This window comes from Dictyostelium purpureum (assembly GCF_000190715.1).
Source record: "Dictyostelium purpureum unplaced genomic scaffold DICPUscaffold_340, whole genome shotgun sequence".
Taxonomy (NCBI): Eukaryota; Evosea; class Eumycetozoa; order Dictyosteliales; family Dictyosteliaceae; genus Dictyostelium; species Dictyostelium purpureum.
In genome coordinates, this window is record NW_003519676.1 from 1 (window position 1) to 22,982 (window position 22,982).

The window sequence follows — 22,982 nt, forward strand, 5'->3', positions numbered from 1 at the left end:
GTCGTTGGACTATTTAAAAAAAATCAAAAAAACATTAATTCCCGGAGATGACTCAAGTAGTACATCAGACCAAGATGATAGCGAAGATGAAGAAAATGAAGAAGATGAACCAGATGGAGCATCACAATCAAAAAAATCATTACAATTTAAAAAGCAATCAAACCCAATGCAAAACTATAATAAAAAATTAACGGCAGAATTACAAGAAGAAGCACAAAAACAAATCTTGGATTTCAAATTACTCCAACATTACCAAACAGAATGTTCTCAACAAATATTTTCACTTCAAAACGAACTATCACTTTTAGATTTTGAATATAAAAATAAGCGTCAATCAATTCAAAATCAGATAATACAAAGTTACAATACCCTACAAATGGTCAATACAAACCTAAATAACTATTTAAATCCAATTTTACCACCCAATAATAAATAGATCAATCATTTCCAAAAACAAAAACAAAAACAAAAACAAAAACAAAAACAAAAACAAAAACAAAAAAATAAAAAATTAATAAAAAAAAATAAAAATAAAAAATTTTAGTTATGTAAATATAAATATATAAATATATAAATATATAAAAAAATAAATATATAAATAATTTTTTTGATTATATATAAATAATATTTTTTTTTCTTTGAATATAAGATGGCGGTAATATGAACTATGCATCCTTTTGAAAAAAAAAACGATATTTCAAATATGGTTGGATAATAATACAAAAAAAAATAAAAAAAAAAATAAATAATCAAAAAAAAAAAAAAAAGATTTTTTTGTAATCAAAAATTTCTTTTCACATAAAAAAATCTATGAGAGAAAGGAATTCACCAATATTACTAGGTGATTTTAGTATGTGCTATGAGTGAAAAAAAAAAGAATTTTTTTTTATTTTTTTTTTTAAATTTTTAAATTTTTTTTTTTTTCGCTTTCTAGTTTTTTTTTTTTTTTTTTTAATTTTTTTTGATTCAGCCTCTTAGGTATATTCACACTAAATATAATGGACTCTAAATTCTTAAAGAATACTCTCTCAAACATTAACCAACAATTACAAAACAATGTTGTTGTCAGCAAAGTTTTAGAAAACAAATTTGTTAAAGAACACAAGGTAAATAATTAAAAAAAAAAAAACACATAATTTATATATTTGTATAAACATATAAATAAACCGGGAAAACGATAAAAATGGTTAAAAAATGTAAAAACGAAATCAAATAACTAATTTATTTATTATTAAATCAACAGGGTATTGCCACCGCTGCTGGTTTAGGTTTAGGTGTTGTTGCCGCTGCCACTCTCATCAAAGCTTGCAAAAGTGAAGGTAAAAGATACAACTATGATGCCATCCCAGTATGTATTAAAATTTGAAAAAAAAAAAAAAATCGAAAACAATTTTTTAATTTATACATAATTAAAAAAAAAAATTTGATTTATTATTATAACCAAAATTATTAATTTTTTTTTTTTCAAACAATAATTAGAATCTTTCATTCGATGATGAAGAAATCTATGATGTTGCCACCATTGGTGCTGGTCCATCAGGTTCAGTCTTAGGTTATTATTTAGCCAGAGAAGGTAGAAAAGTTGCCTTATTAGAAAAGAAAGAATTCCCAAGAGATAAATTCTGCGGTGATGCCGTTGCTACTATGGCTCAAGATATTCTCCGTGAAATGGGTGTCATGAAAGAACTCGTTGATGAAGATTTAGGTCATTTTGCCCAAAATGGTGGTTTTGTTTCACCAAATGGTAACTCATTCATTGGTAACTCTGCCAAAGAATTAAAACGTGATGCCAAATACAACAGAGGTGCTGTTATTGCCGTCAAACGTATCGTTTTAGATGAAAAAGTTGCCAAAGCTGCCAAACGTATGGGTGCTGACTTAAAAGAAAACACCACCGTCCAATCAGCCACTTTTGATGCCTCAACTGGTGTCTGGACCATCAACTGTTTCGATAGCAACAACGAAGAAAAGAAAATTACCTACAAAGCTCGTGTTTTAGTCTGTGCTGATGGTTCACCATCCGCCGCTGCCCGTCAATTAGGTTACGTTCACACCGAACCAAACGGTATTTGCTCAAGAGCCTACGTTAAAAACAATACCACTTTCAGATATGATGGTGTTGTTTTCTACCCACCATCACTCTTACCAGGTTATTGCGCTATCATTCGTGAAGCTCGTGATGAACTCAACTATTTAGCTTATATCATTCCAGGTGGTAAAGTTACCAACGACGATTTATCCAAATATCACCACCAATACATGACTGAAGATCCATTCATTTCAGCTGCTCTTGGTCCAAACCCAGATATTGAACGTATGAAAGCCGCCCCACTCCGTCTCGGTGGTATTAAAAAATCATATGATGATCATTTATTAATTGTTGGTGATGCTGCCGGTTTCATCGATCCATTAACTGGTGAAGGTATCCAATACGCCATGGAAGGTTCAAGATTAGCCGCTCAAGCTTTAATCCAAGCTTTCAACGAACGTGATTTATCACACCAATCACTCAAGAGATATCAAGACCTCTGGATGGCCAGATTCGGTCACGAATTCAGCATGTCCATGACCATGTCACTTTTATTATACAGATTCCCAATCGTTTTAGATGCTGCTGCTTCTTTAATCGAAAAGAGAGGTTCACGTTTCCTTGCTGAATGGGCTGCTGTTATGACTGGTATGAAACCAAAGACTTGGTTCTTACGTCCAGATGTTGGTCCATTAATTCTCTTAGAAATCTTTGGTGAATGTTTCCGTAGAGTTTTTTCAAAAAAACAACAAAAAAAATTAAACTAAATTAAATGTCAAATTTTATAAAATAATCTTTTTGTTAAATAATAATAATAATAATAATAATTTAAAAATAAAACTATAATAATATAAAACTTTTTTTTTTAAAAAAAAAAAATCAATTTCGGTAATAATAATAATAAAATAACAAAAATAATAAAAAAAAAGTTTCATAAATAATTTTGGTTTTTCAAAAATTTATAATCCTATAAATCGAGAGCTAAAATTATATTTTTTGAACTTTTTTTATTATTTTTATTAATTGTTTAATTAAATAATTATATTTATTTATATTTTTTTAAAAAAAAAAAAAAAATAAAAAAATAATTTTTTTATTTTTGTGAATTTTAATTTTTTCATTTTTTATAAACCGATAGAATTAAACAACAGCAATAATAAACAAGAAAAGAATAACAAAATAATATTATGTTTAAAAATTTAAATATATTTAGATGTATCAATAAAAATGTGTATAGTTTTAATAATAATAATATAAATTTTAAAAACTGCTATAGTAAATTATTTTTTTGTAATATAGCAAATGGTTCAGTGCAAGATATAAACTATAAAGAAAAAGAAACACAAAGAATCATAGAGCTATTAAATAATAGTCAGTATTATTTAAAAAATAAAATAAAATTCAAAAGATTCCAAGATATGAAGTTTGAAGAGTTGTTATCAAGTAATAATAATATAGACATTAAAGATATAAAGGAATATAATAGTTTAAAGGCAGTTATAGATGAATTTAATAGTTTGAATAATAGTTTTAAAGATTATCAAGAGATTGTCGAAATGTCTAAAAAAGAAGGTGATCAAGAAATGTTAAATGAATCAAGAAATTTATTAAATTCATTATATAGTATATGTACAGATTTAGAGATCAATGTTTTAATGATAGGTGAGGAAGATGATAACAGTTGTTTTATAGAGGTGCATGCTGGTGTGGGTGGTGCAGATTCAATGGATTGGACTGAAATAATTCATAAAATGTATATTAACTGGGCAGAAAGAAAAGGTTTTCAAGTATCTATAATTGAATCAATACCGGGTGAATTTGGTTTAAGACGTGCAACTTTAAAAATAGATGGAAAGAATGCATATGGTTGGTTGAGAACTGAAATGGGTATCCACAAATTAATTAGAATATCACCTTTTAGCCCAGACTTTAAAAGACATACATCTTTTGCGTCAGTTGTGGTATATCCAAGCTCTGACAACTCCATCAATGTAGATTTAAAACCAAATGATTTAAAAATCGAATTCACTCGTTCATCAGGAGCAGGTGGCCAACATGTAAACACAACCGAATCGGCCGTTAGAATTGTACATATACCAACAAATATATCTGTGTTTTGTTCATCTGAAAGATCACAACATCAAAACAAAGCCATTGGCTTGGATTTATTAAAAACTAAAATTTTTAGACACTATTTAAGTATAAAGTAAGTAATAATAATTATTTTTTATTATTATTAATAATACTAATATTTTTCTTTTTTATAAAAATTAAAGAAATGAAAAAGAAAAGAAATTTAGGGATGAATTGGGTACCAATGGTTTTGCTAGTGGTAATATCGTTAGAAGTTATACCATGCATCCTCAAGAAAGAGTTAAAGATCAGAGAACAGGTTTTGAAACATCACAATTATCAAAAATTTTAGAAGGAGATGAAGAATTAGATAAAATGATAAAACTGGCCCTATCAGTGTCTCAATAAAAAAATATAGGTCTTGTATATTCAAAAATTAAAAACCATCAAAAGTAACATTACCATTTTGGTTTTTTTATTTTTTTTTTTTTTTTTTTTTTTTTATTTTGCTTTATTTTATTTTTTTTTTATAAAAACGAAATTTTTTTTTTTTTTTTTTAATCACGCAAAACCAAAAGTGTATGTAAAAAGAAATATTATTACCCCAAAAAAAGAAATAGAAAAAAGGAATATTATAATTTAAATGATGAAAGAAAGAATTTTAATCTTTGAGATCTTAAAGGGTGGGCACATCCATAAAACCATGTAGATCCTATTAAAACGTCTGATTCATTATAAATAAACCTTTTTTTATTTTTTTTTATAAATTATAAAAAAAATAAAATATAATACTAATCTTTTTTTTCCTTTTTATTATAGGTCATGATTTCTTGCATATGAATTACACCCCACTCTTAAATTATAGTTGATTAAATAAATGAGAATTTTAAATAAAATAAAAAACAATTTTAAAAAAAAAAAACCTCAATATATATCTTGTATTATTTTATTTCTTTTTTTTTTTTCATTTCTATATTTTTAATTTCCTTTTTTACTTTATTTTTCGTTTATTTCTATTTGTATTTTTTTTATTTATTCCTTTTTTATTTTTATTTTTTATTTTTTTTTTTTTTTTTTTTTCAAATTTAAATTTTTTTTTTTATTTTTAAAATTTTTTTTTTTTTTTTTTTGTTTTATTAAATTAAAATATATATATATTTTTAACAAGATACACAATAATAAAATGGTACTTCAACATTTCAATGTTATAAATTAGTATATATTCATGATACTAACAACTTTATTTCTCATATTGCTATAGAATGATGAAGAATTTTTTAAACTTTTAAATCAATTTCCACTCAGAAATGAAAATCAAACAAATTCAGAAACAGTAAATATTTCATAAATAAATATTTTTTTATTTATATTAATAGCATGGCATTAATATTATTACCAATTTTATAGCAATCACAACCACAACAACAACCAAACTTATTTTCAATTTTCAACAATATTATGGGTGGTTTAAATAGAAATACATCAACTACTACCACCACAACAACATCTAGCGTAAATAAAGAAGAAGAAGAGTTTTGGAAACGTTTAAAATCATTTTTATACAAAAATATAAATAATCAAGAAGAAGCCGATACAATATATAACAATTTTAAAATGAATCACGAAAAATTTATAAAAGAAAAAAAAAATGAAAACTAGTTTAAATAAATATACTTTTAAAATAATTTCTTTTTTAAAACTGAATAAATTCATTATCGATATATTATTTGAATTGTTTAATAAATAAAAAAAAGGAACAATAAGAGAGGATAATTTTTTTTTAGGGGTTAAAATCTATTTTTATTGTTTATTTAACGAGAATAGATAGTTTAGAAAATTGTTTAGTTGCTCTTGATTAAAACAATATCTGGTTGTGGGATTTTGCAAGCACCGTGGATTTTACCTGATTCGTCGTATGGTAACATAATAGCGACTTTAACACCAAGGGTACCTTGACGTAATAAAACGTGTCTGCAAGCAAAGTCAACAAAGTCTTTTGATGGTTGACCAGATTTGATCATGTAACCGTCACGGAATTTCATTGATTTGGCTCTTTGGGCTCTTAATTTACCAGAGACGATAACTTCACAACCTTTAGCACCACGGGTCATAATTTGGTGAACGATGGCGTAACAAGCTTTACGGACTGGGAGACCAGCTAATAATTTTAATTTGAGTGATTCAGCTTGAGCAACAGCGCATAAACCACGGTTTAAAATTTTTTCAGCAAAGAGGACAACGGTACCTTCTTTGAAGTTGAATCTCTTTTGAACTAATGAGCAGAGTTCTTGGATACGACGGGCATTTGGACCAACGACAGCTTGGGTTTTGCTGGCACGGATGATGATTTCAGTTAAACCTGGTGAGGTTTTTAATTCAACACCTGAGTAACCTTCGTCTTTGTTGAATTCACGGGTGAATAATTCGTTTAATTCAGCGTGGAAAACACCGTCTAAGACGAATTTTCTTTTTTTTGACATTTGTAATGAGGAGTTCATTTTTGTTGAATTATACTGATTCTCTGTATGTATTAACGAAAAGGATCAAAAAGAAAAATTTTAAAATAAAAAAAAATTTTGATGCTAGGTGCCAAAAAAAAATTGAAAAAAAAAAAAAAATAAAAAAAAAATAAAAAAAATAAAAAAAAAATAGAAAAAAAAAATTATATTTTTACGACTTTTTGGCAGAGTAACGTAAACAATCAATATTAATTTATCAAAAGTTATTTGATAAATTATTAATATTTTCTATTTATATACTCATTAGTTTTAATTTTTAAATAGTGAAAAAATCAAGAAAACACTCCATTTAATAATTTAATTTAATTTAATTTTAATTATTTTTTTAAATTAAACAATTTTAAACTTTATTTTTTCTCACAATTAATTATAAACTAAATTGGTATTTAATCTTAAAGAACCAATTAATTCTCTATATAAAAAAAAAAATTAAAAAAAAAAAAAAATAATAATTATTTGGTGGGTCGGAAATAAAAATTCTTTTCTTTTTCCCTTAATCTTTATTGATTCGCCGTGATATTTTTCAATATTCTTGTTTAAAAAAAAATCGTATAAATAATAAATTTTTTTTTTTGTTTATTTTTTTTTATAAACAACTTTCGATTAAATTAATTATTAAATAATATATTAATATCTATATATTTTAAAAAATAATTAAAAAAATAAAAATATAAATTATCTATAAAAAAAAAAAAATTAAAAAATAAAGATCTAAAAAAACAATTAATTAAATTATAAATTAAATTAAATTTAAAATAATTTAAATAATTTAAATAAAATCAATAATAAATTCGATAATATAAAATTCATCTAAAAAATTCCTATAAATAATCCGAGAATTTTTTTTATTTAATTTCGAAAATGGAATACTATGAAGCTAAAGCTTATGCAAATCTTTTAAAAAATAATAAAAATATGTTTGAACAAAATAACAATCAGGCAAATAAAAAGACAGAGAGTTCAAAAGGATTCTTTTCATTTTTATTTAAATCAAAAAAGAACAATAATAATAAAAATAATATAGAACAAGAACAAAATATAGAAACAACTATAAATAGTCAAGAAAATGAAAATACACCAGGATCACCATTTTTCATACCCGCTAAAAATATAGAAAAATCAAAAACTACATTATTTTAAAAATATAAATATATAAATATAAAATATATATAAATAAAGTTAAATTATCATTACATAAAATTTAATATAATTTTAAATGATAAATTCGTAATTAAAAAAAAATACAAATTCGCTGATTATTTTATTTTTTATTTTTAATTGTCTTTTATATTCATTTCATTTTTCTTTTCATAAAAATAGTTTATATTAAATAAAATTCGTTGTTATAATATACTCGTTTATTAATCAATTTTTTTTTATTTTTTTTTTTATTTTTTATTTTTTTAAAAACTAAACTTTTTTTTTTATTTTTTTTTTTCATAAATCATTATTTTTTTTATAAAATTAAATAAATGAATAAATGTAATAGTATTATAAAATATATTAGAGTAGCACAAGCAACATATATCAGAGCAAATGGAAACAGTACAGTTTTAAGTACTGTAATGAATCATTTCGATAATAAACCATCAGAGGAGTATATTCAAAATTTAATCGAATCAGGTTGTATATATTACCGTCAACCATTATCAGAATGCAAAACCACACCCCCAAACCCCAATAGAATTTTTACAAATATCGATTTGGCAAAAGATTCAATTTTAAAAGTATTTTTTTATCCAAGACCCTACTCAATGGAGCATGTTCGTTGTGAGGACCCAAGCAAATATATCATTTTCGAAAATCAGTATTTCTTAATTGTAGATAAACCTCATGGTTTAGATGTTGGACCAATTGTAGATAATTATCATGGTAATATCACAGCAATAATTGGAGATTATATAGAAAAAAGAGATAATAGGAAACACAAGTTATATAATCCTCATAGAATTGATGGACCAACTCGTGGTTTGATTGTAATAATTAAAGACCCCGATTTTTTAAAAAAATTTAATAAAATGATAATTAAAAATGAAGTTTCGAAAATTTATAAGGTAATTATTTATGTTATTATTTTTATTTTTATAAATATATATTAATATTTTTATTAATAATTATAATATAATTATAGGCATTTTTACCAAAGTCAAGTAACCAAAATATTATTAATCCAGGGTTATATAGACATTATATGAGCCCAGATAATGTTTTACCTAAAGTTATGGTAAATGAAAAACTAGAAAAATACCACGAGTGTTTATTACAGGTTTTAAATGTAGAGGAAAAAGAAATCTCAATACCAATCGATATAGATGAAGTATCATTGGATTTATTACAAACTCCAATAAATTTTGAACAGGTTGGAAAAGGAGATTATAGAAAACAAATGAAATCTATTCCGTTTTATGTTGTAGATATTAACTTAATTACTGGTAGGACTCATCAAATCAGAGCACAGTTTAGTAAAATGGGTTATCCATTACTGGGTGATAGATTATATGGAGGCAAAAAAATACTGGATTTAGATCAACAAAATAGTTACAGCGGTAACAAAAATTATAGAAAAATGAATCAAGATCTTGGTAAAATGATTGGTTTGGTTTCTCATCAGTTATCGTTCAAGTGTCCAATAACAGGTGTGGACTATTGCTTTACCATTAAAGAAAATAGTTATAATGTAAATAAATTAAAATTATAGTAAACAAATATTTTTTTTTAAATAATATCTTTTATTTATTTTTATTTTTTTGGAGGTAATGATCTATTAAAGTTTGTTTAAATCCAGGTTGGGGTTTGTCGAGTAGTGATGAAAATGATTTTACAATTGGTTTGGAAAAACTAAGATCACCTAAAGCATTATTATTGTTATTTGTATTATTAATATAATATTTTTTAAAATTATTAATTGTTGGGGTTTTTATTTTTGGAATAACTATATTAGAATCATTTTTGTTTAGATTTTTATTAATGTCATTATTATTATTGTTATTGTTATTGTTATTAATCTTAAGAGTATTAATATTTAGGGGTTTTTTTGGAAGTGATACTGTTAATAGAGATTTTGAGCCAATTGATTTGTTATTAGGGTTTTTATTATTGATATTCATATTGTTTGTATTCACACTGTTTATATTACTATTGCTATTACTATTACTATTGCTATTGCTATTACCATTACTGTTGATATTACTATTAATATTACTATTATTAATATTACTATTATTTATATTTTCTAAATTATTTGAATTAAAAAATTTATACATTAAAAGCCAAGTTTTATTTGGTACCCATGGAAAGGTTGATTTTAATTGATTATGATTTGTAAATAATAAAAAGTCTAGTGGTTTCCATGTTAATAAAAGTTGTGAAATAAAAGGATTGAAACCTGGAATTAGTGACAAAAACCTTTCATGTATTGATTCTGTGTCTAGTAACCATTTTCTATCTGCCCAAGTTTTTAATGACTATAAAAATAAAAAAAGTGTTAGTTTTAAACAATTTCAGTAATGAATAAAAATAGCTTTATACTTTACATTTCCCCAAACTGTGCTATTGGTCGCAATATTTTCACAGACTGATCTAATTAAACTTGATGATTGGATTGGTGAAAAGCTAAATAGAAATTGAATCTCATTACTTTTAAAAAGAATCTTGCATTTTAAAATTAGACTTTGTAAAATACTGTTAAAAAAAGTTGGTATGTATGTTGTTGAGGGAGTTTTATCATCACATTCTATTAGGATCCAACATTTTTCGAATTGAAGGGTTGCAACAATTATATCTTTTAAAATATTTTCTACCATTTGAATTTTCGTAGTTTTATTCTTTTCATTTAATATTATGATACAGTTTCTTTCGTCTAAAATTAGGTCTATGTTGTTATTTAAACTTCTTTCTATAAATTTGATATTGTAGTTTGTTTTTAAATCTTCAATTAATTCTCTGTAGTTTAAAAATTTTTCATTGCAAATTAATAAAATTTCGATAAGTTCATTATTTTGATTAGCTCTTTTACTATTATGATTAATATTATTATTTTCTGGATTGCTATTTATTGATTGAAATATATTATTATTTAGTTTTTTAAACTGATATAGTTTTTTTAAATTTATTGTAGCTGTTTGATTTATATGTGCTGAGTCTAAAGATGATGATGATGAGGACGAGGAGGATGGAGAGGATGATATTGAAAATTTTGATGGGTTGGGATTATACAAATCCCTTATGATTTGAATTTTTCTATTAAACTCCAGTTTATTTGTAAAATCCAAATATTTCTCAATAGTTTTATTATTTAGTGATGGTATTAATTTAATAAGTTTTGTGGGGCTTGTATTGTTGTTAAAAAATGTGGAGATCAATAAATCATTATCTTCATTTGGCTGATAGTAGTCATACTCTATTATTATTGAAAAATCCGATGGAAGAATAATTGAATAGTTGATATTATCGATTGATACTATTATGCAGTTATGATTTTGGAATGGTGATGATGAGCATAGATAGTCTTTTGATTTGAATGGTTTTAACTGATTTATTTTTAAAAGTTTTATATATATATAATCAATGGTCGAGTCATCATTTGTTAAAATTAATATCTTGAAAAATTTATTATTGTTTGGTGGGGTTAAGTTTATTGAAGAAAAAAGCTTTAGTTGTTTTTTAATAAATTCACATAGTTTTTCTAATTTATCTATATCTTGGCCAATACCTGCATCTACTTCGTGGTTAAAGTTAATTATCTGATTAAAAATTTTATTGAACCAAACTAAAAACTTGTTAGTATTTTGAAAAGTCATATAGTAATAACAACAATATTGTTGCTATTTTAATACTTACTTGAATTTTCAAATCCATTTATCTTTGACCTAACAAGCTCTGATGTAGAGAAAATACCATTATTAACTAGGCGTAGTACTATTTCATTTAATAGTTCCTTTTGATTTGATTTTAAATGTTGAAATTCTCCATTGTTTGATTGTTGCAAAATATCTAGAGTAAAGTTTTCAATGTTTATTGGTATGTTATAGGCGATTTTTTCTTTTGTGTCAACAATATAATCTGTATCTATATAGGAATGTATATATTCGATCTTATACTGATTATAAATTTCTAAATAACTATTTGGATGAGTATTTGCTATTATTAAAATTGAATTTACTTTATTATTGTTATTACTATTATAAACTTTAATAATTTGTTCCATTAGATTTGATAGTATAAATTCTAATTTATATATGTCATAAATTATTAATTCAAAATTAAAAATAAAATTTAAATTTTTATTATTATTATTGTTATTATTACTATTGTTATCTTTAATAAAGAAAAATTTTGAATCTGAGTTATTAATTAGGCTATGTAGTGATTCTGGGTTTGTATAGTTTTCAATTAACTGGCTACCGTACCCTTGTTCTTTTAGATACTCTACTAGCGAAGTTAGGAGTTGGTCGTTGGTTGTTGATGTGATCCATAATACCTTTTTTTGATTTTGAATAGAATTTAGTATACAAAGTAGTGAGACTTGGATAAACGATGATGCTGAGGGTTTAACTAAAAGAGTTGAAAGAGAAGGTCCATTTAAAATGATTGATCTATATAGTTCAAACGATGCCAAGCTATAAAACTTTTGTTTTGGAGTAAAATAGCCAATATTGTTTACATTTTTGTTTTGAATTTTCGATGATGTTGATACTAAATTCGATAAATCGTCTAAATTTGCCGACAAGTATTTTGAACCTTCGTGATGTTTATTGATATCATTTATTTCAATTTTTTTTATATTTAAATTATTACAATTACCATTGTAGCTATTAATGATGTTATTTGTATTTGAATTGCAACTACTATAGTTACTACCCATACCAAAAACATGTGAAAATGATGTAAAGGATAATAAAAGTGATGGTGAATGATGTAATGTATTGTTATTATTGGTTTTGTTTTCTTTTGATTCTTCATTTGATGATAAGATTTCTATAGTCTCATATTCTTTTTCCTGTGTATTGAATGATATTGTTGGTGAGTTTTCGATTTGAAATCCATTTCTTTTGATGTCGCTATGAATATCTTCAAAAAAACTTGGCGATGGTTGAAAATTTATTAATTGGTCATCGTTGCTGCTTAGCTGGCTATTAAGGTTTTCAAGTGTTTTAAAATCATCACTATTTATTTCGAATTGAAAATCTTCGTTGTTCATTATTTGTTAAATTATTTAATATAATAAAAATTTTAGTAAAAATATATTTTTATTGTATGAAAAACCCATATTAAAAATAATTACCTTAATGTAATAAAAAATTAACTGAAAATATAGTAAACTATTATTTTATTCTAAATTTAGAAACTTTTAATTATAAAAAATAAAATTTAAATTTTAATCTATTGATTATTAAGAAAATTAATTATTTATTTAAAAATAGAAACATTGTTTATCTTTTTCTTTATTTTTTAATAAATTTGAATCTAAGATTCAAAAATAGTATGATATAAACTATATAAATAAAACAATTATTGTTAATTATTATTTTAAAAATAAAAAAAAATAAAAAATAAAAAAATGTTTTTTTTTTTATAATTTTTTTTTATTTTTTTTAAATTTTAATTTTTTGTAAATTTATACTATCATTAAAGTTTATAACATACAATACAAATTTTTATAGATTTATAATACATTATTATTACTATAAAAAACAACTATACATTTAAAAAAACAAAATAATCCAAATATATATTCATACCCACAAACATAATATTCAATAAACATTTATATATATTTTAAATAATAAAATGACCAACTGTAACAGAAGTAATGCAGCTATTGCCCCAAAACTAATGAAACAGGTTCAAGTTAAATTAAAAGAGGTTCAGCAATTATTTCCCAACACCACAAGCTCTTTGATTATTGATAAAAATGGTGAAATAATGTTTGTATCATTTCTCTTCAAATTTTTATTAAAAAGATCATAAACTAACCCCTCTTCCATATTATTACACTGTTCACTTTAGAGTCGAAACCTCTCAAAATAATTTAGGACAAAAAGAACTTTCAAATACAATTCATCAATTAAAAACCTATGCAGTTTCATTTGGCGCAACATTACAAGTAAAAGATGACGTTTCACATGTTCATATTAGAGGCGATCAACATATGTTTTCATTTTATATAGTTAGAGATTCAGTATGTTTAAATTTATTATTAATAATAGTAAAAACGTGTCAAATTTTAACCCGATTTTTTTTATACAATTAATCATAGATTTTAGCATTTTTTACACAAATGGATTTTGAAAGTGGTAAATCATTCAATTTTCAACAAGCAGACGATAAAGTGAAATTAATATGCCAAGATCTTTTACATTTACTTGCAAATACCAAAATTTAATTTAATCAATTTTTTTTTTTGATCATTTTTCGAAATATGTAACAGAAGGAAAAAAAGAAAAGGAAAGAAGAAAAGAAAATAGAAAGGAAAAAGAAATATGTATGAATATTTTAATAAAAAAAATATATATCTATATATTTATAATAAAATTTTGTATTATTATAAAACTTAAAACTATTTTTTTTATTTTTTTTTTTTTTTTAATTTTCTTAAAAAATATATTTTAATCACCTTACAACCAAAAATGTGATTTTTTTTTTTTTTACATTTTGGGTAATTATAATAATAGTAATTTTTTTTAAAGGTAAAAATTTGACAACTAGTTTTGTTATATAAAACTTTCTAGAACAATTTTGAAAAACAACTATTAATAACCTATCAACGATTGATAATAATAATTCACACAATAATAATAATAATAATAATAATTGTAGTTACAAATTGTTGTGTGTTAATTTTTTTTTTTTTTTTTTTAAACGGAATAAAAATTAAAAAAAATTCAACACACACATACACATACACACTTTAAATAAATATACACGAATTAAATACACACAAAAAGATTTAATAAATATAAACTAAAATATTATTATTATTTTCATATTAATTTTTTTAATTTTTTTAATTTATTCAATTTATTTTTATATTTTCATATTTAATAAATATAAATAAATTATTTTAATTTTTTTTTAATTTTTGTTTGTATGTAAAAAATTTTAAAATTTTTTTTTTTTTTTTTTTTTTTTTTTTTTAATTTTTTTTTAATTTTATTAATTATTTTTTTTTTTTTATTATTTTAATTTAAAATTTATTAAACATCAAACCTGATCAGCCACTTTAAAAAGTATACATACAATATAATATATACTACACACAAATTATTATTTTTTTTAATTGAATTATTATTTATTTTTTTTTTTATTTTTTAAATTTTTTTTATTAATTATTTTTTAACTTTTTTTTTTTTTTCTTAAATTTTTTATCATATCATTATTTATTGTATATTATTTATAGTAGTTTTTTTTATATAGTAATAAAAATAATAATAACAATTATTATAATCATAATAATTATAATAATAATTAAAAAAAGAACAAAACTAACTTTATACTTTTATTAAAATTTAGATTAAATTGTATATACTATTATCAACACAAACAAAAACAAATAAAAATAACCAACAATATTATCCGATAATATTAGTTTTAATAGAAATTTAAACTCAAATATTTAATCAAAATTAAAAAAATAAAAACAACAATAATAATTTAAATAAAAATAAATATATAAAATGGAAAAATACGCTAAAATTGAAAAGCTTGGTGAAGGTACATACGGTATTGTATATAAAGCAAAAAATCGTGAAACAGGTGAAATTGTGGCTCTTAAAAGAATAAGATTGGATTCTGAAGATGAAGGTGTTCCATGTACAGCTATTAGAGAAATATCTTTATTAAAAGGTAACTATACAATAAAATCAATAATTAATATATTTCTTTGTTTATTAATAATATATTTTCATTTATAAAAAAGAATTAAAACATCCAAATATAGTAAGATTACACGATGTTATTCATACGGAAAGAAAACTTACATTAGTATTCGAATATTTAGATCAAGATTTAAAGAAATATTTAGATGAATGTGGTGGAGAAATTTCAAAAGCAACCATTAAATCATTCATGTATCAATTATTAAAAGGTGTAGCTTTTTGTCATGATCATAGAGTATTACACAGAGATTTAAAACCTCAGAATCTTTTAATCAACAGAGTAATTATTTTAGTTTTTTTAAAAAAAAAGCCAATATACATCATTACTAACCACCACCACCAACTATTTTATTATTAACTTTATTTTAGAAAGGAGAGTTAAAACTTGCAGATTTTGGTTTAGCTAGAGCATTTGGTATTCCAGTTAGAACCTATTCACATGAAGTAGTTACTCTTTGGTACAGAGCCCCAGATGTTTTAATGGGTTCAAGAAAATATTCAACACCAATTGATATTTGGTCAGCTGGTTGTATTTTTGCAGAGATGGCATCAGGTAGACCATTATTCCCAGGTTCTGGTACTAGTGACCAATTATTTAGAATTTTCAAAATCTTAGGTACCCCAACTGAAGAATCATGGCCAACTATTACTGAATTACCAGAATACAAACCTGACTTCCCAGTTCACCCAGCACATAATTTGGCCTCAATTGTTCATGGTCTTGATGAAAAAGGTTTAAATTTACTTTCTGTAAGTAGTATTTTTTTAGTTTAGTTTTAAAAAAACAAATAATTTATTAACGCTATTATTCCTTTATAACACATAATAATGATAATTTTAGAAAATGTTACAATATGATCCAAACCAAAGAATTACTGCTCAACAAGCCCTTAAACATCCTTATTTTGATGGTTTAGAAAATACAGTTTAAACCCCAACACTTTATAGCATTATAATTTTTTTTTAATAAACAATGTATCTAAACTTTTTCTTAATAAATTTTTTTATTATTATTATTATTTTTATTGCTTCTGAGAATTGTATATTATTATCAAATATTTTATTAAATTTCGAATTCTCCTACTTTATGCATTTTTTGATAGATTCTCTATTTCTATTATAGACCAAGAATTTGAAGTTTTGATTTGATTAGAGGGTGGAGGTAAATCCATTTATTGAAACCTTATGGTTGAAATGTTTTACCTAAAGATAAAATAGAGTTGCCTTTGTTAGATTGATTAGGTGCACCAGAAAAATAATGACATGATTCGTTTTTGTTGAAAGTTGGATCAGGTTATATTCATAAAAGAGAACCATCTATCTACCCAACTTTCAACAAAATACGTTAATACTTGTTCTTTATGAAAATTATCGTTATCAATTTAATTAGTTAAATTAATTGATTTTTGCTAAAGCTATTTTTGAATCATTGATAGATTATTTTACTGGTCATGAAAACTAGGTTATCTGTCAATAACTTTCTTGCTTTTGTTGAAGATACCTCAGAGAGATTTGTAAAAAGAATTTATTGTTATGGTCAACTTGAACCACACTTTTTTATTCTTCATATTTTATCATTTTTGTTGAGAATTGTTGTGTCTTCTCCCAAAATGGTTCAAATGTTTTCTCTGAGTATACTCAATTATTCTCCATAAAATTTTCACTTAAAAATGTTCTGCATTTAATAGTAAAGTTTAAATGTTTGAACATCGAAATATTATACTAATAAATTAATATTATATATTTACATATTCAATACATCCTTTTTGTCATTTTTTGAAAAAAAAGACAAAAAAAGGGTGAATTTTTAAAATAATTCATAATAATAAAAAGTAACAAAATAAAAAAAAAATAAAAACTAAAAATAATAAATAAAATATTAAGAGTGACAACTATAACGAACAGAACCATTTATTTTTTTTTTGTACTTTTATAGAGTTTAAGCCCCTACCTTCATATCCATCTTTTTTTCATTTCTTTTAGTAATAGTATTATCACTACTGTTGATATCATCAAAATAATTATTATTAATTTCATCCAAAGGGAAGGAATTTACAAAATTAGAATTGGTTAATAATGTTGTTGCTGATGATAATAATGATAGACTATTACTGTTATTATTGTTTTCAAAATTATTCAATGGTAATGTTGATGTAGTTGTAGTTGTTGTTGTTGTTGTTGTTGAAGAAGTTGTTGTCAATTTTGTTTTTTTTAAAGTTATTTTTTCATTTTTTTTAATTTTTTTTTGATTTTTTTGTTGTTGTTCTTGTTGATAGATAATGCTATTGTGGAAGGAGGGGCAACCTTGATCACTATCCAAACCAGCACCATCTCTGTTGTTGGTTGTTTGTGAGTTCAGTCAAAAGTCTGAATCACTACTATCGTATTCGTTCTCTTCGATATTATCATAATCATTGAGGGTGGCAAAGTCAACTTGGTAACGTAAAAGACCACCGAGACCACCAAAACCTTTACAGAATTGTGAACCTTCTTGAGATTTGTTGGAAACGAATTCGAGAGTAGCACCAAAGTTTTTGTAGTTGTTAGCAAACCATTCAACGATTGGCATTTCTTCGGCAATTTCGTAATCTTGACCAGATTCTTTATCTTTGAAGACGGATGGATCTTTAGTTTGATCTTTATTTAAGAAGATGACTTTTTCTTCACCACTTGGTAAACGAAGGAGGTAACGAACGGTTTCAAGAGCTTCCCAAACGATAAGAGTGTGAGCAGCACCTAATTCAAGAGCTTTGAGGGTATCAGCAATACCAAAACAATATTTACCAGTATCTTGAGCAATTTCTTCGAAGAATTGTGAAATTAATTTCTTTTCTTGAATGAATTTAACTGATGAAAGAACTTCAGTTGATAACTCGATAGCTTGATTGAAACCATTATCACCACCATATGAAACATCAACAATTTTAATGATTTTATCACGAAGACGTTGATCAAACATATCTGAGGTACCAAGTTCAGTCTTGAAATCAGCTGAACCAGCTAAAATTAAACCTGAAACATTTGGTTTATCATTGGTGATATAGAATTGAGTAGCAAGTTCTGAAACCTTACGGACGTAATTGTGACGTTTTTCCATACGAAGACGAGCGAAACGAAGAGCTGATTGACCACCACGACCATGCTTCTTTGGAAGATCGACAGTAATTCTATGAAGAACATTTCTAGTTGAACCACAGAGTAAACCAAAAAGGGCACCATTACCATCAACAACGATGAAACCGAATTTTTCATCGGACTCTAAGAGCTCACCAAGTGGAGCAGTGTGGAATTTATTATCACATAAATATAATGAAGTGTTGATTGGTTTGAATGGTTCAATGTCAATTCTGACTGGCTTTTCTTTACCTTCATCTGTAACCATTGTACCACAATAAATGACTAAACCATTATCTGGAACTTTTGTGTATAATTTTAATCTTTGTTGGGCTGATGTAATAGCACCTAAAACTGATAATCTATTAACTCTTGATTTAATGTTTGAGGCTGTACCATATTCTTCAGCAAGCATTTTATTAATTTTAGCAATTTGATCACCTGGACGAATAATTAATGAAATCATTGATGTACCATTACTATTATAATTTAATTTTTAAAATAATAAATTAATATTTATTCTTTAAACCAACTTCTAAATTTGAATTTTTTTATTGATATATAATTGTTGGTTATTGCTATATGTTATCGTTATGAATCATCATTATCATCATCATCATTATTGTTGTATTTTAATCTTACCCTCTGGCAGCTTCTAAGTTTTTAATTAATTTTTTGATTTTCCATTGCTCGACTTGTTTATCGGCATTTTGTGAATCATCAACAGTTGACATTTTTTCTTTCTTTTCTATTACTTTAGTTAAATAAAGCTTAAAAAAAATCTATATGAAAAAAATTAGAATGCGTGAAAAAAGATAATGATAAAAAAAAAAAAAAATTAAAAAAAAAAATTAAAAAAAAATAAAAAACGAAAAAAATTAAAAAAAAAGAAAAAAAATTTTAAAAAAAAAATATAAATTATAATAATAGGACATAAAAAACAAAATAAAAATAAAAAAGATATAAAAAAAAGATATAAAAAAATAATAAAAAAAAAAAAAGACAAAAAAAACAAACAGAAATCTTTCTTTTTTCATAAAGATATTAAAAAATATATATACTAAATACTTACAATCTTTTTTTTTTTTTTTTTTTTTTTTTTTTTTTTGTTTTTTTTGAGTTTGTTAATATTTTTATTATTATTTTTATTAGTTTTTTTTTATTTTATTTTATTTTATTCTATTAATATAAAATCAAATGAAATACAGTTTTAAATTAAAGTTTATATAATGGATAGCTAATAAAATTAAAAATAATAAATTAAAAAAAAATAAAAAAAAAATAAAAAAAAAATAAAAAAAAAATAAAAATAGTTAACTAGAGTGTTAATACATTTTTCTCATTTTTTAATAAAAGAAACAATTTGGAATTATTATTTTATTTAATTGAAATATTATAGAACGATTACCACAATATTCCTTTTATGGTATAATTTGGACATGGTTTCATCCAAATTATTGTTGTTCTATTTTGGTCCAATTTTCATTTTTATTTTTTTATTTTATTATAAAGTATTAAAATTAAAGAAATGATGGAGTGGGTAATTCCATTTTGATTTTTCATTTGATTTTAAAAAATTAATTAATTAAGATAAGCTTTTACAAAAGGGAGTACAAATTTAATTGTTGTCCTGTTATTATTTAAAAAATGTTAAACTTTGTTTTTTGGGGAACTCTTTTTTTTTTTGATTACTTTTATTATTATTTACTTTTTCATTTTTTTACATAATTATATTATAATTTTTGAAAATGTGATAATAATTTTTTTTAAAATTAACATTTTTTTTAATTTTAGAATTGGTAAATATGGTTTTAAGTGTTAATATATTATGGTTTAAGTTAAACCTCAAATTAAAAGTTTATTTTTTAATTATTAATATTATTTTTTTTAAAAATTTTTTATTTAAATTTCATTTAAAATTAATGTAGATTTAGATAATTTAAAAATAATTTTTATTTTTTATTTTTTTTTTTTTTTAAATTTTTCATTTTTTTTTTTTTTTAAATTTTTTTTTTTTTTTTTTTTGTTATTTTTTTTTTTTTTTTTTTTTAAAGTTTTAAACTCTTCATAAGACAAATAAATTTTAGTTTTTAGGATTAAATTACAGTTTTAGGATAATTTGAAAAAAAAGAAACTATTTTTTAAAAGATACATATAAAAAATGACAGTATCAGGAGAAGAATTTAAAAATAGAGGAAATGAACATTTCAAACAAAAAGAATACACAGAAGCTATAAAATGTTTTACAGAAGCCATTAGTATGTTTTATTATTAAATTTAACAAAGATTTTTTATTTATTTTTTAAATAGAATTTTTTTTTACTTTTTTTATTTTTTTTTTCAGTAATACTTATATGATTTATTTTTTTTAATTTAATTTTAGATTCGACTACACCACCACCAGCATCCTATTATGGTAATAGATCAGCAACATATTTAGCAATTGGTACTAAATCATCAATAGAAGAAGCAATCAAAGATTCAGAAACATCAATTAGTTTAGATAAAAATTTTATTAAAGGTTACACTAGATTAGCAAAAGCATACGCACAATTAGCTCAATATGACAAAGCTTTAAAGAGCGTTGTTGTTGGTTTATCAGTCGACCCAAGAAGTAATGAATTATTACAAGAAAAAAACAATATAGAGAATTTAATTAGAAATGTTCAAGCAATAAACAAAGAATTCATTTCAAAAAACCCAACTTTAGCATTATCCCAAATCGAAAATATTCTTTCACAATCAAAATATAATGATGGTATGATTGTTTTTAAAGCTAGAGCATTAATTGAGAATAAACAATATGCCCAAGCCTCAAATATTATGACGTAAGTAAAAATTTAAAGAAAAAAAAAAAAATCAAATCAAAATTTAATTATTTATTTATTTTTTATTATTATTATTTAAAATAGTTCTTTATTACAAGAAGACAGCAGAAATCCAGAATATCTTTTTGTTAGAGGTTTAGCATTATACTACCAAAACAATTTAGAAGGTGCAAAACAACATTTTATAAACTCATTAACATTCGATCCAGACTATTCAGAAAGTAGAATTGCTTTAAAAAGAACCAGATCACTCGAAGCAAAAAAGAAAGAGGGTAATGAAGCTTTTGTAGCCAAAAATTATCAACAAGCCTATGATTCATTCACTGAGGCTTTAACTATTGATCCAAAATTAGAAACCATGAATTCCCAACTTTATGCCAACAGAGCTGCTGCCGCTTTAAATGTAAGTTAAAATAAAATAACAAATTAAAAAAAAACATATGCACTAATACAAAAATTTTTTTTTATTAAAAAATCTAGTTAAATAAATTAAAGGAGGCAATTGAAGATTGTACCAGCGCAATTGATATTGATCCAAACTACAGCAAAGCATATATTAGAAGAGCACAATGTTATATGAAACAAGAAAGTTTTGATGATGCAGTTAGAGATTATGAAAAAGCTCAATCATTAGATCCAGAGAATGGTGATCTCCATAGAAATGTTAAGGAGGCCAAAATAGCATTAAAGAAATCATTAAAGAAAGATTATTATAAGATCCTTGGTGTTGACAAAGCTGCAACCGATAACGAAATTAAAAAAGCCTATAGAAAATTAGCACTTCAATACCATCCAGATAAAAATAGTACCCTTTCAGATGAAGAAAAAGCTCAAGCTGAAAAAATGTTTAAAGATATTGGTGAAGCATATAGCGTTTTAAGTGACGAAAAGAAGAAAAGCTTATATGATAATGGCCAAGACGAAAACGGTATGCCATTGGACGGTGAAGATATGGGCAGTGTCTTTTCTCAATTCTTTAATCAAGGTGGCATGGGTGGAGGTGGCTTCCACTTTGGTGGTGGTGGTGGTGGTGGTCATCCATTTGGCGGTATGGGTGGCATGGGCGGAATGGGTGGTATGGGTGGTATGGGTGGCATGGGTGGTATGCCATTTGGTTTTGATATGGGTGGTATGGGTGGAATGGGTGGAATGGGTGGCATGGGTGGTTTTGGTGAAAGATCAAATACAAGATCAAGTAGAAAGCCAAATAAAAACTCTGACTTTAGATGGAGATAAAACTTTCTATTTTTTATATATATAATAATTAATAAATAAATACTAACGACCTTTACGCCCATAACTTTTTTTTTAAAATCATCTCATCATTACCATCTCATCAATTTTTAATAATGTAATAATTATTATAATTAAATAATATATTAAAACTAATATATTAAAGTTGCATCATTTTTTTTTTAAATATTAAAATAAAATTTACATTTCTTTTTTTTTTTTTTTGCTATTATTCGTAAAAAAAAAAAAAAAGATAAAAAAAACTATTTGTATTATTTTTTAAAAAAAGTTTAATTTTTATTTTTGTGTT

At 23.8% G+C, this 22,982-nt stretch overlaps 10 protein-coding genes across 10 annotated transcripts; 8 read left to right on the top strand and 2 right to left on the bottom strand.

The window, feature by feature from the left end:
- On the top strand, positions 1-436 carry DICPUDRAFT_157107 (uncharacterized protein; the record flags this gene model as incomplete). Its single annotated transcript, XM_003292345.2, has 1 exon — positions 1-436. A coding segment is annotated over one exon (436 nt), but the record flags the coding sequence as incomplete, so codon positions are not given.
- Positions 437-977: 541 nt separating this feature from the next.
- Positions 978-3,066, top strand: DICPUDRAFT_50407 (uncharacterized protein). The gene is made up of 3 exons (XM_003292346.1): positions 978-1,106; positions 1,244-1,348; positions 1,480-3,066. The coding sequence occupies exons 1-3, from the start codon at positions 999-1,001 to the stop codon at positions 2,794-2,796; spliced, it is 1,530 nt and encodes a 509-aa protein (XP_003292394.1). The 5' UTR covers positions 978-998; the 3' UTR covers positions 2,797-3,066.
- A 381-nt stretch (positions 3,067-3,447) lies between these two features.
- On the top strand, positions 3,448-4,510 carry DICPUDRAFT_40482 (uncharacterized protein; the record flags this gene model as incomplete). Its single annotated transcript, XM_003292347.1, has 2 exons — positions 3,448-4,235; positions 4,306-4,510. 2 exons carry the CDS (start codon positions 3,448-3,450, stop codon positions 4,508-4,510), a joined length of 993 nt encoding a protein of 330 aa, XP_003292395.1.
- Positions 4,511-5,285: 775 nt separating this feature from the next.
- DICPUDRAFT_89803 (uncharacterized protein) lies at positions 5,286-5,761 on the top strand (the record flags this gene model as incomplete). The annotated part of the gene is made up of 3 exons (XM_003292348.1): positions 5,286-5,288; positions 5,364-5,435; positions 5,510-5,761. The coding sequence occupies 3 exons, from the start codon at positions 5,286-5,288 to the stop codon at positions 5,759-5,761; spliced, it is 327 nt and encodes a 108-aa protein (XP_003292396.1).
- A 122-nt stretch (positions 5,762-5,883) lies between these two features.
- On the bottom strand, positions 5,884-6,630 carry DICPUDRAFT_92861 (40S ribosomal protein S3). The gene has a single exon (XM_003292356.1). The coding sequence runs from the start codon at positions 6,598-6,600 to the stop codon at positions 5,944-5,946; it is 657 nt and encodes a 218-aa protein (XP_003292404.1). The 5' UTR covers positions 6,601-6,630; the 3' UTR covers positions 5,884-5,943.
- Positions 6,631-7,482: 852 nt separating this feature from the next.
- On the top strand, positions 7,483-7,761 carry DICPUDRAFT_157112 (uncharacterized protein; the record flags this gene model as incomplete). Its single annotated transcript, XM_003292349.1, has 1 exon — positions 7,483-7,761. One exon carries the CDS (start codon positions 7,483-7,485, stop codon positions 7,759-7,761), a length of 279 nt encoding a protein of 92 aa, XP_003292397.1.
- A 332-nt stretch (positions 7,762-8,093) lies between these two features.
- On the top strand, positions 8,094-9,319 carry DICPUDRAFT_83013 (uncharacterized protein; the record flags this gene model as incomplete). The annotated part of the gene is made up of 2 exons (XM_003292350.1): positions 8,094-8,675; positions 8,753-9,319. 2 exons carry the CDS (start codon positions 8,094-8,096, stop codon positions 9,317-9,319), a joined length of 1,149 nt encoding a protein of 382 aa, XP_003292398.1.
- Positions 9,320-11,884: 2,565 nt separating this feature from the next.
- Positions 11,885-16,493, top strand: DICPUDRAFT_92862 (protein serine/threonine kinase). Its single transcript, XM_003292351.1, has 11 exons — positions 11,885-11,908; positions 13,123-13,181; positions 13,213-13,234; positions 13,825-13,834; positions 13,870-13,875; positions 14,117-14,133; positions 14,714-14,849; positions 15,133-15,465; positions 15,539-15,777; positions 15,867-16,247; positions 16,339-16,493. Exons 8-11 carry the CDS (start codon positions 15,297-15,299, stop codon positions 16,426-16,428), a joined length of 879 nt encoding a protein of 292 aa, XP_003292399.1. The 5' UTR covers positions 11,885-11,908; positions 13,123-13,181; positions 13,213-13,234; positions 13,825-13,834; positions 13,870-13,875; positions 14,117-14,133; positions 14,714-14,849; positions 15,133-15,296; the 3' UTR covers positions 16,429-16,493.
- An 885-nt stretch (positions 16,494-17,378) lies between these two features.
- Positions 17,379-19,400, bottom strand: DICPUDRAFT_57934 (uncharacterized protein). Its single transcript, XM_003292357.1, has 2 exons — positions 19,254-19,400; positions 17,379-19,090 (listed from the first exon to the last, which is right to left on the bottom strand). The coding sequence occupies exons 1-2, from the start codon at positions 19,343-19,345 to the stop codon at positions 17,857-17,859; spliced, it is 1,326 nt and encodes a 441-aa protein (XP_003292405.1). The 5' UTR covers positions 19,346-19,400; the 3' UTR covers positions 17,379-17,856.
- A 1,387-nt stretch (positions 19,401-20,787) lies between these two features.
- DICPUDRAFT_50418 (uncharacterized protein) lies at positions 20,788-22,909 on the top strand. Its single transcript, XM_003292352.1, has 4 exons — positions 20,788-20,869; positions 20,995-21,439; positions 21,524-21,842; positions 21,920-22,909. The coding sequence occupies exons 2-4, from the start codon at positions 21,372-21,374 to the stop codon at positions 22,673-22,675; spliced, it is 1,143 nt and encodes a 380-aa protein (XP_003292400.1). The 5' UTR covers positions 20,788-20,869; positions 20,995-21,371; the 3' UTR covers positions 22,676-22,909.
- Positions 22,910-22,982: the final 73 nt, after the last annotated feature.

Bases quoted from the DNA above. Each gene is read 5' to 3' on its own strand.
- DICPUDRAFT_50407 (XM_003292346.1), top strand. From the start codon at position 999: ATGGACTCTAAATTCTTAAAGAATACTCTCTCAAACATTAACCAACAA. The intron at 1,107-1,243 runs GTAAATAATTAA...TTAAATCAACAG, and splicing joins AATTTGTTAAAGAACACAAG to GGTATTGCCACCGCTGCTGG. The intron at 1,349-1,479 runs GTATGTATTAAA...AACAATAATTAG, and splicing joins ACAACTATGATGCCATCCCA to AATCTTTCATTCGATGATGA.
- DICPUDRAFT_92861 (XM_003292356.1), bottom strand. From the start codon at position 6,600: ATGAACTCCTCATTACAAATGTCAAAAAAAAGAAAATTCGTCTTAGAC.
- DICPUDRAFT_92862 (XM_003292351.1), top strand. From the start codon at position 15,297: ATGGAAAAATACGCTAAAATTGAAAAGCTTGGTGAAGGTACATACGGT. The intron at 15,466-15,538 runs GTAACTATACAA...TTTATAAAAAAG, and splicing joins AGAAATATCTTTATTAAAAG to AATTAAAACATCCAAATATA. The intron at 15,778-15,866 runs GTAATTATTTTA...ACTTTATTTTAG, and splicing joins AGAATCTTTTAATCAACAGA to AAAGGAGAGTTAAAACTTGC.
- DICPUDRAFT_57934 (XM_003292357.1), bottom strand. From the start codon at position 19,345: ATGTCAACTGTTGATGATTCACAAAATGCCGATAAACAAGTCGAGCAA. The intron at 19,091-19,253 runs GTAAGATTAAAA...AAATTATAATAG, and splicing joins AACTTAGAAGCTGCCAGAGG to TAATGGTACATCAATGATTT.
- DICPUDRAFT_50418 (XM_003292352.1), top strand. From the start codon at position 21,372: ATGATTGTTTTTAAAGCTAGAGCATTAATTGAGAATAAACAATATGCC. The intron at 21,440-21,523 runs GTAAGTAAAAAT...TATTTAAAATAG, and splicing joins CAAGCCTCAAATATTATGAC to TTCTTTATTACAAGAAGACA. The intron at 21,843-21,919 runs GTAAGTTAAAAT...TAAAAAATCTAG, and splicing joins GAGCTGCTGCCGCTTTAAAT to TTAAATAAATTAAAGGAGGC.